At 38.7% G+C, this 13,449-nt stretch overlaps 1 protein-coding gene across 8 annotated transcripts in view; it reads right to left on the bottom strand.

Moving 5' to 3' along the window:
- MYO5A (myosin VA) overlaps positions 1–13,449 on the bottom strand; it is a 103,888-nt gene that overhangs the window by 80,169 nt on the left and 10,270 nt on the right. For all 8 annotated transcript variants that reach the window (XM_075100366.1, XM_075100360.1, XM_075100362.1 and 5 more), the window contains exons 2-3: positions 3,450–3,560; positions 1,813–1,984 (exon numbers count right to left, since the gene is read on the bottom strand). In XM_075100366.1, coding sequence (XP_074956467.1) covers positions 1,813–1,984; positions 3,450–3,560 — 283 coding nt within the window. The remainder of the gene's footprint in view (positions 1–1,812; positions 1,985–3,449; positions 3,561–13,449) is intronic.

The following is a 13,449-nucleotide window of genomic DNA, read 5'->3' as shown; positions in this document are numbered from 1 at the left end:
ACTGCTCCAACCCCTGAGCAACCTGATCTAGTCAGACCTGTTTTAAGTAGGGAGCTCCACTGACGACTTCCAGAGGTCCCTTCCAACCTAAATTATTCTGTGCCTCTAGTCATGCTCTGACTGCATGATGGGATGAGACATGGGTATGAATCATCTCCCACTCCTATGGGAATGAAGGCTGGTTGCTAGCAGAGGGAGGCAAAGTCTGATTCAGTGCCCCGTGGTCTGGACACTGCCAAGAGCAGGACTGGGAAGAGATGAACTCTGCTGAGCATCCACAGATTACAGATCACCGGAGTGAGCAAAATGTGGCAGGATATTAATGCCTGCGGTCTGCCCACCACAACATGTTTAACATGTTGGTTGCCTTAGACATGCCCATCACCATGGGTGGAGCTGTAACAGTGACCAGAAGAGGGAAAATCTGACCCTTGGCGTACTTCTTGTGCAGACCAGGACAGGCAAAGGCCTTCAGCTGCAAAACACAAATTCCTGCTTCAGACACCTGCAGTCAGGATTAGCTGATACCTGTCAAGGGCCACCTTGCAATCTGACTTCCTTACTCTATCATTTGTGAAGTAGCACAAAATACAATTAAATTATAAACAGCAAGTCTAATATATGATGACATCAAGAAGGCTCAATATACTCTGGCATGCGGTAACCAAGACTGGGACTGTCCTACAAAAGTCTGATTAGAGAGAAAGTTAAATTGCATATTCTAAAAGCAATTATGGGGCATGTTTTCTGCTGGCATAAACTGAGCTACAATGAATATTCAAATGATAATTTGACTACACCTACTGGAAGAATATGTCTTTGCCTTAATCAGACAATTATGAGAAGGAAATTTTCAATACCTGCTTTGTAGCAATCACATCACTGTATAATGTAGAAAATCCACCAGTGACTTAAACTGTTTCTTATGCACTGCCACAATATCCAAAGTTTATATTTGTATATTTGAAAAATTAGCAACTTTTTTTATACTGAAAGGTTGTATTAAAAGTTGTATTTGGACTAAACGCTGAGATTTAAAAGAACCAAATGCACACACAGAAAAAAGCATGAAATCTACATTTTTAGCCTTAACTATCTCAATATGTTTCTTTAAAATAGACCACTCGGCTGCAATTTTGAACGTATGATGAAGCGATCGTTAAAGTAGCTCCCCCCATTCTAGCCACCTGAAAATATCACAGGCAATTACAACTTTGTGTAACGTCTTCTGTGAGTTTAATTGCATTTTTAAAACTAAGATTGTTCATAACTGTGAACGGATGGAGAAGGATTGGCTCACACACTGCTACAAATTCAGTCCACTGTTACAAAGTCAGCGGCACTGACTGGAAAACACAAAAAAGAAAATAAACTGTTATCTGCCGTACAGAGATAGAGGAGCTCAATGCACAGGTAGGCAACAAATCCACCAAACAGCATGGGTATCCTCCTGCATCTGCATCATGTGAAGCCCTCCTCCAGCCCATGCCTATCTGAGCAAGCATAAGGGGAACACCAGTCCCCCAGGGATCCTGCTGGCAAGCTAAAATTGCCGAATACACATTTTAGAAACAGAGTCCATTGGGAAGCTAGAGGGATACAAAGCAAATTCAATTTTCTCTGAACCTTAATACTTTCAAGTCTGTTTGCTGCACTTAATGACCATGAACACAGGGACTTTCATAAGAATAGCCCAACATGTCCTATCATTACACTGTTGATATAAGTACTTTTAACTTAAAATCATCGTCTTTCCTTTTCCTGTCTACAGCATTCTCTGTAAAAATTATGGTATGAAAAGACAGTACTTGCCACAATAGGTATAGATTAGTTTAGAGTCTATAAATCGAACTTTGAGGTTGTGTAAAACAGCAGGTTCATGGAGATAACTGAGCGCTGTGAGGTCATTTTCACCAACAAGTATGTCAGGGTTTCGCAAGGGCGGGAGTTCCTTGGTCTTCGGATCTAGGCAATATTCTAGGTCCTGAAAATCAAATAGAAATGCATGCTGAAAGAGCTGGTGCTTAGTTTTTTTCATCCAGTCCCCCCAACCATTCTACCCAGCAAAACATGCTTAAGTTACAAAAACACAATACAAGATTTAAATTATCTGGCGACTTGAGGGAGCAGTTCTTTCTCCAAAAACGTCATTTAAGATTTCCCAAAACAGTTTTCTATATGCAACAGGTGACCATTAGGAGCCATCATCTTTTTAAACTATTACTTATGTAAACCCCTTTCTTTTGCTGCCAAATCTTTTTATTAAATAAAACAAAATGTGTTATATCATAGATCTAACTAGTTTTTCATATTGTTTTCCTCTTGAGTGGAAGAGACGGAGGAAGCAGATTCCCATCAGTCTATGGCCAGCTTCATATACAGTCATATGACACAAGAACATTGGCAGAACGCCATGAAGAACATATAAACTGAAAAAAAAGCTACTTACTATTTTTGCAAATATAAATTAATCTCTAATATAGATGTTTCAATTGCATCTGTCTCTAGATCTAAAATTACTTCATTTATCTGCTATTTTCTTGTCACCACACAATATTACTTAATTGGCAAACACGCCCTCCGATATGCAATACTTAAGTGCACAGCATCACCACACAGCTTGGAATAAGGGGGTGCGTAGGGTGGAATTAATCTTGTCACATTTAAAAGGTCGTACTCAGCTTGCCATATAAAAATGTGAATGAGTCAAAGACTGAAATGCATTAAAGTAAAATATTTTATTTAGAAGCTAGTCTATATATAATCTGTTCTTTTTACTTCATGGCTATGTAGGTGTCTACATGAAAGTAGGATCTAAGCTGGCCACTGGTAAGAAGAAAAGAAATTATAAACAAGTATTTGACTAACTGCAGTAGATCTTTATATTCCGTGAGAAGGTCTGAGGGATCGCCATCATTATATGTTAAAATTAAACAACCATTTAACTGGCATGAAACAAATGAACAGATCTTCACAAGAAGGATGTGAGCTTTTCATAGACATGTCATCATTTCTCTACAATGTATGCAGCATCATTTTTGTAATGCTTTCAATCCTTGCCCCTTTTTACCGTTATTAATCTTCTGATGGTTATGAACAACTTAAAAGTCACAATTCTCTCTCTGCAACACTGCTCTAGCAACATTGTTCTCACTGGAATATCAAACCAGGGTTGTAGCTTTAATGGCATAAGTAGAAAAAGATGATGCAACTGAGCGTAACAGGCAGTTGAATAAAAGAAACACATTTTATTTTATTTTATTTTTTAAAATCAGGCAAAATGGATTTTTGTAAATAAACAGTATAGTTTATCACACAAAATATACTACTCGAAGTCAGTGGACAAGAATAGTTGCACATACATAAATACAGATACATTTTGAAAATACAGCTTCCTGTGTCAGATACATCAGTCTCCAGTCAAGAGCAAGAACAATAGGTAGCTCTACCTTGCCCTCTTCAAGTCGAAGTTGGAGGACTTTATCTCCAGGTTTATAATCTTTGAGAAGTTCTGCTGACTTCCAGACCTCCTCTGGATCAGAGATCCAAACCCTGGCATACTGCAATACAAAAACAACAGCAAAAAATCAGTGACTTTTTGTTGCAATATAGTTAAATCATCAACACATGTGACACCAAAACCTTGTTTTTTTCTTTTTTTTAAAATACATCTTTAACAGCCAAACCCTTAAGCAAGAGACAAATTAATTAGTACATCTGAGGTGAATAAGTTGTTCTATCTTATTGAGAAAAGGCTACACAAGCTTACTTTTATTACCTACACCAGAAGAAAAGGGCATTTTCCTTGGAAAATAATGATCCAAGGTACACATTCAATGCTGAAAATCCACAAAGAAAAAAGTTGCGTTTTCAGAGGGATCAAAAACTTGGCTATCAAAAAAAATCACTTGGAGATGCTCTTCTGAGCAGATTCTAAATGCATTTGCAACATAGCATTATATACCTTGTTTTTCTCCTAAGAGAACACTTTAGCACATCTGTGTTAATTCAGGCAAAGCTACTTGATCTCAAATATTAAAAGCTCTTTCCTTTGTAGTTGCAAATAAGGCAAGTTTAAAAGGGATTATCTGCAGAATGCCAAAAGAAAAAATCTGAACAGATTTGGTTGAAAATGCCTCCAAATAATAGGAGGAAAAAAAAATGCAAAACAAAACCAAAACATTCCAGTTAATGAACATTTTCACCCAAACTTTATTCATAAAAGTAACACAAAACAAACATATGACTTGTTTTTAAAAACGTAAAGAATACTCATGTCTTAAATGAGTGAAGATATAATAGTTATCTCATATTCAAGAATCAATTAAATGTTATGGAAACCATCTAGTTACTTACACAGTTGCACGTACATGTAAATATGTACATATGAAAACAGCTCTTGAGTAACACAAGGAAAAGGCTATGACATTTGTAATATTTTAAAGCTTCTGAAGTGATGCTCTTGCAATGCCTAGAGAGCGCTGAGATCATCCCACACCCACCACCTTTGCAAACAAAACAGCTTCTTGGCTTTAGACATGCAGCCATGTTGCAAAACATTCTCAATCCACTGAATTATTTCAAAATAACTGTAACGTATTTGTCAAAGCACAGCATTTCATGTCATTTAGTTATACAGCTTCATTACCTAGTCTTACACAACTTATTTTTGTATAGATCATCTGCCTCAAAGAAAGCTGAAGCTTTTTTTTTCCCCTCTTATTAACCCAGTTTTCCCAGTACTTAAAATGATTAACCTCTTTTTTCTACTAGGGATTTTTTGAAAGACCAAACTTCATATTGCCTTCTTGTTGCAAGACAGGAAACAATAAACTGTGTCCAACAAAGGCAGTGGGCTGGGGAGCGAGACCCAAGGAGCCCCAGCCCAGGAGAGGGACAGGCACCTTGCATATCTGGAGGCTGCCAGGGAGGCTCAGTGCCTGGAATTATTTCAAACTTCACAAAGCAATTTGCTTCCCATACACAGGATGCTTCTCAATTACAGTGCACCTAAGAAATTTACAACAGCCTAAGTCAATGGCTTTTACCCTTAACACGTTGCAGCCTTTAAAGCACTGCCACTGCCTTCATCTAGAAAGCTCCCAAACTCCTGAAAAGCTTATGCCATATATGTAAACCAATTCTCTCTATTGAGTGAAAGGAGAAAAATAATTAAATAAATAATTAAAAATTCACTGCAGAACATGTTATACTCCCACACCTGGTCTTTCTTCATCTTCACTGGATGGTTATGCCAGCCCTAAGAATCTACTTTATACAAAGACAATAAACTTTGTTTTTTGTAGTAAATATATGGTTGTGGGGTTTTTTCCTTTAAGCTTTATTAGTTTCATACATATTTGCTATTGTTTTCAGTATAAAAGTGTGGTATTACTTTATTATTTGCATACCCTTTTCCCCATTCCCCCAAAAGATGACTATTGATGAATTACTTGAAAAATGGAAGATCCACAAAACAATTTTTCAGTATGTGTTCTTGCCATTCACAAAGCATTGTATACAACAGCAATGGAGGCCAATAAAAAGGCAGTGGAGCAGCCAGAAAATTAGCAGAAGTCATGGTTTGGGCGCTTGGATTATTTTTCAGCCCTGCAATATCCACAGTTCACAGGTTAAGAAACCTTATCTGAGTTAAAATGAAGGTGTGTGCTAACAAGTGTATGTGCCAATGCAAGTACATGCCTACAGAAACTACAGAATAATTCCAAAATAATTAACCAGGACTTGACAACAGAGGTGCAGTATTAGACCCAAGTAGCATGCTCAGGAGCAATACCTTCTTTCCTTCCCACTTGGTTTTTAAACAGAGGATTCCCTGTAAAACTTCATAAACACACATATATCCAAACTTATCCCAATGCACCTGTTCACAGAACTCTATTTAAAAAACAAACAAACAAACACCAAAACCCTGCCAGAAATCAGGTAAGTTTTTTTAGTTTAAACCAGAGGTGCTACAGTGTCAGACACAGTCAAACACCGAATGTGTACCACACTTTGCCCAGGTTTCCCCCGCCCCTGCCAGCGTTTCCCCATCCTCAGTATTTCTAATGTGATGTTGCTTCCCTCTCATCACAGGAATTAACAGAAAGCAAAGTAAATATAATATGAAAGAGGAAAGCCTTTAAATACTGTCTAGCAAAACAGGTTAACAGGCTGGTCTCCTCTAGGCCGGACAGAGAAGTCTCCTGATGTAAGACACAAATACTGTTAACTTCAGGCAGCAAATACTGCATAGCAGTTTCTAACTTTGTGATCTATGCCAGCATGAAATAGGCACCTTTAATTTATTCAGCTGAAACTGTACATCTTCTACTGTCTAGAGAAGGGAAAGAGCAGAAAACAGATCACCATAGAAACTGGGTTACTACACGCAGCTGAACCTTCCACATGACATAACTCTACAGATATTAAAGCCATCCCATGAGCACTAAGCTGTAGCTTTTCATTTCTAGCACCATTGCATAGCATTAAATCCCTGCCAAAGAAAACACCTGGTAAAAAGAACAGGTGGGAGGAAAAAGAGAGATGTTCCTAATTATAAGCACTGAATCATTTCACAACATTCTCACCTCATTAATTTAGCAGAATAATTTGCAAAACAGATTTTCATTCTATCTTTTATAAAATCAGTTGATGTTAAAATCCCATTGCTGCCTAGCCTTTAGTGGGACCCAACCCTATAGCAGAAAACAAAGCACCACCACTGGCAGAAACAGGACCAAGGGCCTCTCTCTTGGGAAATACCTTACTCTAGTATGTCTACTATTCATCCCTCTTTATGTACTAGTATACAAAATCAAGTTTATGACTACATTAAAGTAAGAATAAACTATGATAAACTTATAGAGACACTGATTTACAAATCAGCGTTCTAAAAAGGGAAGGAAATTCTAGCCTAAAAATGCACTGAAATGACAATAAAAATTATGGCAAGAAACAAATTACCTTACTGAAATTGTTCCCGATTATGATCAATGAATATGTTACTCTTGCAATAGTTCAATGTAAATTTTGAACCACCATAAAACTGCTGAAAGGGGAGATAACAGTATGATTTACTTAAGGAAAGGCAGTGAATGAAATTTTTGGTAAACATTGTTGTCCTTCATAATAACCCAAGCTTACGGATAACATCACTTGCAATTTACATTTCACTGTTGATTTGCCTCTAATGAACTTAGCTTTGCTCTGCAGGTAAGAATGATGTACTTTTTCTGCAGGTATGTTTCTGATTTACCACTGATGACTTCTTCCTGTCCTCATTGAAGACATAGGACAGGAAGAGGTATGAGGAGGACATGCAGCCCATCCTCCCACCCTGCATCAAAGCCACACCACCATGCTGGCACTCTGGGCTGGAGACTGCAGCCAGCTATCTCCAGGTGAGCATTCACAGGACCATCACTTACTCTAAACTAGTTGGTTGGGTTTTTTTTAAATCAGAATGAGATGTAAGGCATACAGATGAGATACCCTTAAATTCAGAAGGAAAACAAATAATTAAATCCATATTGACAGGACTATTTTGAAACTCAGTTCCTTGCCAAGGCTGTCTTCCAGCCTCAGCAGACTGACGTAATAACACCATCACCTCCAAAATCACATGGAATTGTGGAATCACCATACTTCCTTCAAGGAAGGACAAGCTGGGCTGCTGAAAGGCAGTGGCTTAGTAATCTCTATGTAGTCACTCTAAAAGACTTCATGGCAGAAAAAAATACCGGGAGAAGTTTTCATTTTTCACTAGCAGGTCAGAATGCTAGCTGTATTATCACAATTTTATATAATAAGAAAATACAATAGGAAATCACAGTATTCTCTTGTACCTCATAATTTAATCTTAAATCACATGAAGAAATCAGCGGACTATAATAATTATCTATCAGATGAGACCATATGACTCACAAAGCCTCCCTTCTGAGATATTAACCTCTTGAAGTACTAATTGACATTGCTGACAGAATGGAACTAGCGATGCAAGCAACTCAGCAGTCACTTCAGCAGTCAAATAGTTTTCCACTTCCATTGCACAGCTACAAATGGTGCAGAAGGAGATACAGCTATCCTCCCAGCTTAACAGCTCTTCTGACAAGAGCTGAAAAGAGTTCATTGAATGATCTACATCCTAAAAAGAGAATGAAAAAAAGGAAATTTCAACTCATAAAAAGCTGCCCCTAGTTTCTCAGCAAGATCTACCCACAGAAGTGAACTTCTGTGATTTTCACTTCAGCAGAGATCATCTATTTATTTACTTACAGTCTCAAAACCCAGTCTTTCAGGTGTTAACTATGAAAACCTTCCGAGAGACACTGCCCCTCTCTCTTTCATGGATGACCTCATTTTTAGGTAGGAATAAAGCAGCTCATTAATGTCTGGATCAAAGAGATAGCATCAATTCTGGCAGCACTAGCTGAAGGAGCCGATGGAACAGCAACATATGGTGAAAGTCAAAGCTAAATTTGTCCAAAAGCATTCAATGTGAACCTGTTGCTAACTGAATGTGGCCACCTGGAGAGAGCAGGCTGCATTATTAGGCTGTAAAAAGAAAAGCATCAATGTTAGCAAGGCGTAACTACATAACAGCACAAAGTTGTAAAAGTTCACACTGCAAAGTGTTGAACTTATCTATGCAAAATGCTAACTTATTAGAAAAGGATTTCCTGAGCTGTGATTTTCTTGCACAGAGTTGCTCTGAAAACATAATTTGATGGTATTAGAAAAATTTCCTTGTGGCTTTATATTTTCCCTTATACTTGGTTCACAGTGCCACCACCATGGATGATAATACTGAGCCCAGACACACCTGAAACAGAAAAGTTTACCTTTTGTATTAACAGTATAAGCAGATACATGGCTGGGTGAGTAACAGGTCGAACACAAGTCTTAACTTGACCAACCTGGATCCCCACAAGGAGATCCTGATCACTCACACACAAGGCAGGAAGACGTCCCATTTCTTCCACTGCTGAAACCACTAGAACTTCCGCCATCTGTCCTGCAGGCACTCCCAAGGAAGCACGGCATATCTGTTAACAAAGTGATGCTGCTGGCTGCAGTTTGAAAAGACAAGACAAGACTATACTCTCCTTTCATAAAAATGCCAATTAACCAGGAGGGATTGGAAAGTAGAGCATTTTCATGACAAGCAGGCTGCTGCAAAACCTCTGACCGACTCATCTGAATTCCTCCTATGACATAAGGGAAATGGCATCATTAACTGCAAAAGAATCAAAACAGGAATTACCTATTTTCTTAAAGGCAGTAGCATTCTTTGGGCATGGAATGTATTTTCTGTCTTGTTGCTCAGCAACAGCTACTTATATACCTCTTGCACAGTTTAAGGCCTGATATTTAGAAAGTATTAATTTAAAAATATATTTATATCATGATATAGAGTGGGGAAAATATGTGTGACGATTTGTATTACTGTTTTATCAGAAAAAGAATCTCACATAGTTAGTTTACCTAACAGGAAGATCAAAAGTCTCTGACTCATGGGAATTCCCTGGCCAGCTACATGTGGAGCTCCCAAATGGCGGCCAGGGGACAGTGGTGACCCAGGCTCTGAGCTACACCCCAAGACACCACCACTACAAGCTTGCATACTACAGACATTGGGTTTGCAAATTTGGATCAAACTGCCTGCAGCACTCAAGGTTAGGCAGATAAGGTACCATATCCTTCACCACACACAAGGAAACTACTTGAATCCAGCTCAATGAAAAAGAATCTCTTACACTTGAGTATTTCATCTACTGTGTAAATATCCACTACATTTGAATCCTAAGGATATAAAAGTTTGAGGGGGTTTTTTTTCTTTCTTTCAAACATTTTTATAAGGCATTCTGTGTATTTAGGGCCTGGTGACTTGTAACACCAAAACCAACGTATATGTTGTTTGCCAAACATACCTTGATTGTACAAGGTACATTCAAAAACTATCAGCATCCCACAAAGAATCACTGCAACACAATTTACATCTTTAGCCACTGGGAAAATGTCCGTTGACTTACATTTACCGGAAACTTCACCTTATTTTAAAGTGATGCAAAAAAAGCTAAATCCCAAACACAGAATATATATACATGCATACATGCTACTGCAGGCAAATTTGATCAAACAGAAAAGTGAATCTTTTTATTTCTTTAAATATTACCATTATTAGCAACCTTTCTACTGAAATTCAGATAAAATTATCACCCTGCAAATCTACATGCTGGGCCTGACATCAAAGCCATAAAACTTGGTGTTTTACCTTATAATACCAAATTTATCAAAGAACAGTTATATTCCCAAGTTGTACTTCACATGACTTTTATAAGAAAGATTTTAAGAAGTTAAAACACATTAAATATGTAAAAGTTGTGAATTTTCTTCACCTTTAAAAACATAGCTTTCTACATTTCATGTTGATTGTACTTGACCTTCTCTTCTGAACGTTGTGCAGTGGGAGACAGATCTGGATTATACTCAGTCATTTCTAACCCAGAAAATACTTCAGCTATCAAAACGTTGCCCATCTACCCCTCTAAGCCGCTGCACGTGGGAAGGGCATTTGTCAGCTCCTGTTGTATTTCACAGATGCCCTTTCACACAGGCTCTTTGCCATCCTCAGCCAGTGGCCATGCTTACAATCTCGTACTCCGTCACTTACTCAGCTTGCAACTCCAGTAGCACCCGCTGCTGAAAACCACTGGACAGCGATGGGCAGTCACATGCAACACTGCTTTGGTACATCATGAATCTGCCCATGATGCTTCTAACAGGGCTTAATTAAGGCTGTATTATCAATTACAGAAGAACGTTTCACTAAGTGTAACACAAAGACTGGGACAGACGCTGGGCTGGCTAGTGTGTTAAAAGGACAGTGCAGCTACATCCTTCCCTACGCCCCTGCCGCTACCAGGAGCCTGCATAGGATGGCAAGAAGTGATGCCCCTGCACTGCTGCACCGGCGGCTCCCCACCTGCCCCATCTGCCTACAGGATTCCTCATGCATCACCAATCATCAGCAAACCTACAGCGTAATAACCCACAATAACAACCCAGCAAAACAGCAGTACTTCCACCTTACTTCCTGCACTACGTTATTCTCATTTAATTCAGCACACTTCTCAAGAAATGTTCATTTAAAGTAAATGAGGCTTTAAAAAGTATGTTCAAAGAAAAATCAATGTTTAAGAAAATTTTGTGTTTGAAAGAGTTTTGATTTCTAGACCTGTCAAAGGAATAAATGCGGCTCTGAAGGATCTTCAGAAAAGATGGCACTTACAGTTAGATCAAAAGCACCCGTGTTTGGTCACTACTTGAGACACAAAACAGCTGAACAACCACAATAAGATCTGTGAAAATGTTGAGCAGAAGTGCAATGCCTACCCCAGGCTGAGCAACAGGAAAGTACTCTGACTCATGTAAAACTTCATCTGGGGTCATACCCACACAGAGAGGCATATACTGTATTGTGTTTCGATCCACACCACCAAAACGAAGGCCACACTGAATTATAATTATATTATATTATATTAACTTCTTTCAAAAAGAAGTTAATTATAAGTCTGCCTTAAAAGACCTGATTCATCCAACCCGAAAAACATGTTACAAGGGTTGTAGAAGAACAGCCACAAGAAATTTAAGGGCAAATGAAACAACTACAGCCATCCCCTGAACATTAAGCTAATGAGACGTTGCACTGAAGAAAAAGTATTAGGAAAAGGATGCATGATTTCTTGTTTGTGTGCTTACGGTGAATGTCATGGGTATATTACAAAAATACTCCAATTTAAAAGTTTTTAAAAGCCAATACTGCAGGAATACACACAAAAAAAAAAACATTCAATGTGTCACAATTAACTTCATGGGTGCCTGAATATAAGATCCAAGAAAATAAATACTATGAGGCCAAATGAAACAAGTGGTTGTAGGATTTTGTTTTAATGCTAAGATGGTGCAAGTCATAATATGGACTTCACAGCATAATTAACTAAATGCTGAGATAAGTATTATTTCCAAACCACTGGTATGAATTCAGTCAACACCGTCATGCTTCTTACATATTCTGCATGCTGATGTCACACAATGAAACATTGGTTTCATTTTCTCAAGTTCTTAAATGGATTTAAGATATTACAGAAGCTTTTTGTAATTATTTTCTCCAAAGTTTCTAGAAACCTCACCCACAGAGGGCAGGATAACTTAATCATTTCTCACAACATGCAGTGCAGCCCAAGTTTTGCTCAGGGACCAAAGGGGCTCATAGTGCTGGCTGCAGCTGGTTGTCCATCCCAGGTTCGTACCAAAAGAGGAAGCGTTGCCTTTTGTCTCAGTGTCTCTGCTTCAGCACAGAGCCATCTGCATCACTACCCTGAGATTACTTGGTGTATCTAGCACTCGCTTAGGCAGGAAGGGAAAATAAAGGGCTGTATTGGTAGGGCAGATGCGCTGCACTGTGCGTGCTACAGCGCTGAAGTTTGAAATGAGAAGTTACTGATAAAAAGTAGCGGAGCCATAACTGATCACCTAGCTCACAGAGGTGAAATAAGGCTAACTTGTCTGTTTATGGACAATTGCTGACTTAACTGTGAAAGCTTAATTTAAAAGTTAAAAATTAAAGGAAAGATATTCGGCATAAACGTTGATAGTAGATAAGGCTGTACTTTTCTGAGTATCCTTCTGTAAAGTTGAGCTCAAGTCCAAACAGCATTCTTTTGTTTCTACTTAATCCTAGCCCCCCAAAAAAGTGACATTCAAAGTAAAACACCTGCTTGAGGTTCTAACAATCCAAGAATTGTTATAACAACGTGTTATTATAACTTTTTATTATTTATAACTTGCTATAAGTTGTTATAATAATCCAACTGATTACTTTTTGTTAGAACAACACAGAAGCCCCAGGCTGAGATGTAGTTACATCATTAAAACAGAGCTTTTACTGACTTAGCTTGAGTTATTCAGGGAAAACTAGTTTTATTCAGCTAACCCAGAACATAACTCTGTCATTATGGTCAAGTCCACACCACAGACACCTTTCTGCCATATTGTAACAGCAACCTGACATCAGTGAAGCACATCTAATGAAGCTATATTTAGTCCCACCATTTTTTCATGGGAAAATAGCAGCAAGTCCCCATGCAAGGAAACCAGAAACTGCATGAAAGACCTGGCAAGCTCTAACTTAAAACCAGCAAGCAGAGTTAAACCTCCCAAGGAGCCTCCACAAGTGTTGGGGGAAGCTGTGAAAGCAGAACTAGGGTTAACAGCCCCAGCGTTGCTCTCATAAACTCTCTGGCAAGAATGGCTGCATTTCTTCCCCTGCGATCTTCAGCCCTGCCCCAGTAAATCCCCCAAGTGAAAACCGCACGCATGAGCTGCTGGCTGCAGCAGGGCTGCGCTGGCTGCGACCACCACTGGGACCCCACTGCTGCCTGA

Source organism: Phalacrocorax aristotelis, chromosome 7, assembly GCF_949628215.1.
Source record: "Phalacrocorax aristotelis chromosome 7, bGulAri2.1, whole genome shotgun sequence".
NCBI lineage: Eukaryota > Metazoa > Chordata > Aves > Suliformes > Phalacrocoracidae > Phalacrocorax > Phalacrocorax aristotelis.
Note: the sequence above shows the minus strand (reverse complement) of the source record. Positions and strands in the feature narration are given on the sequence as shown.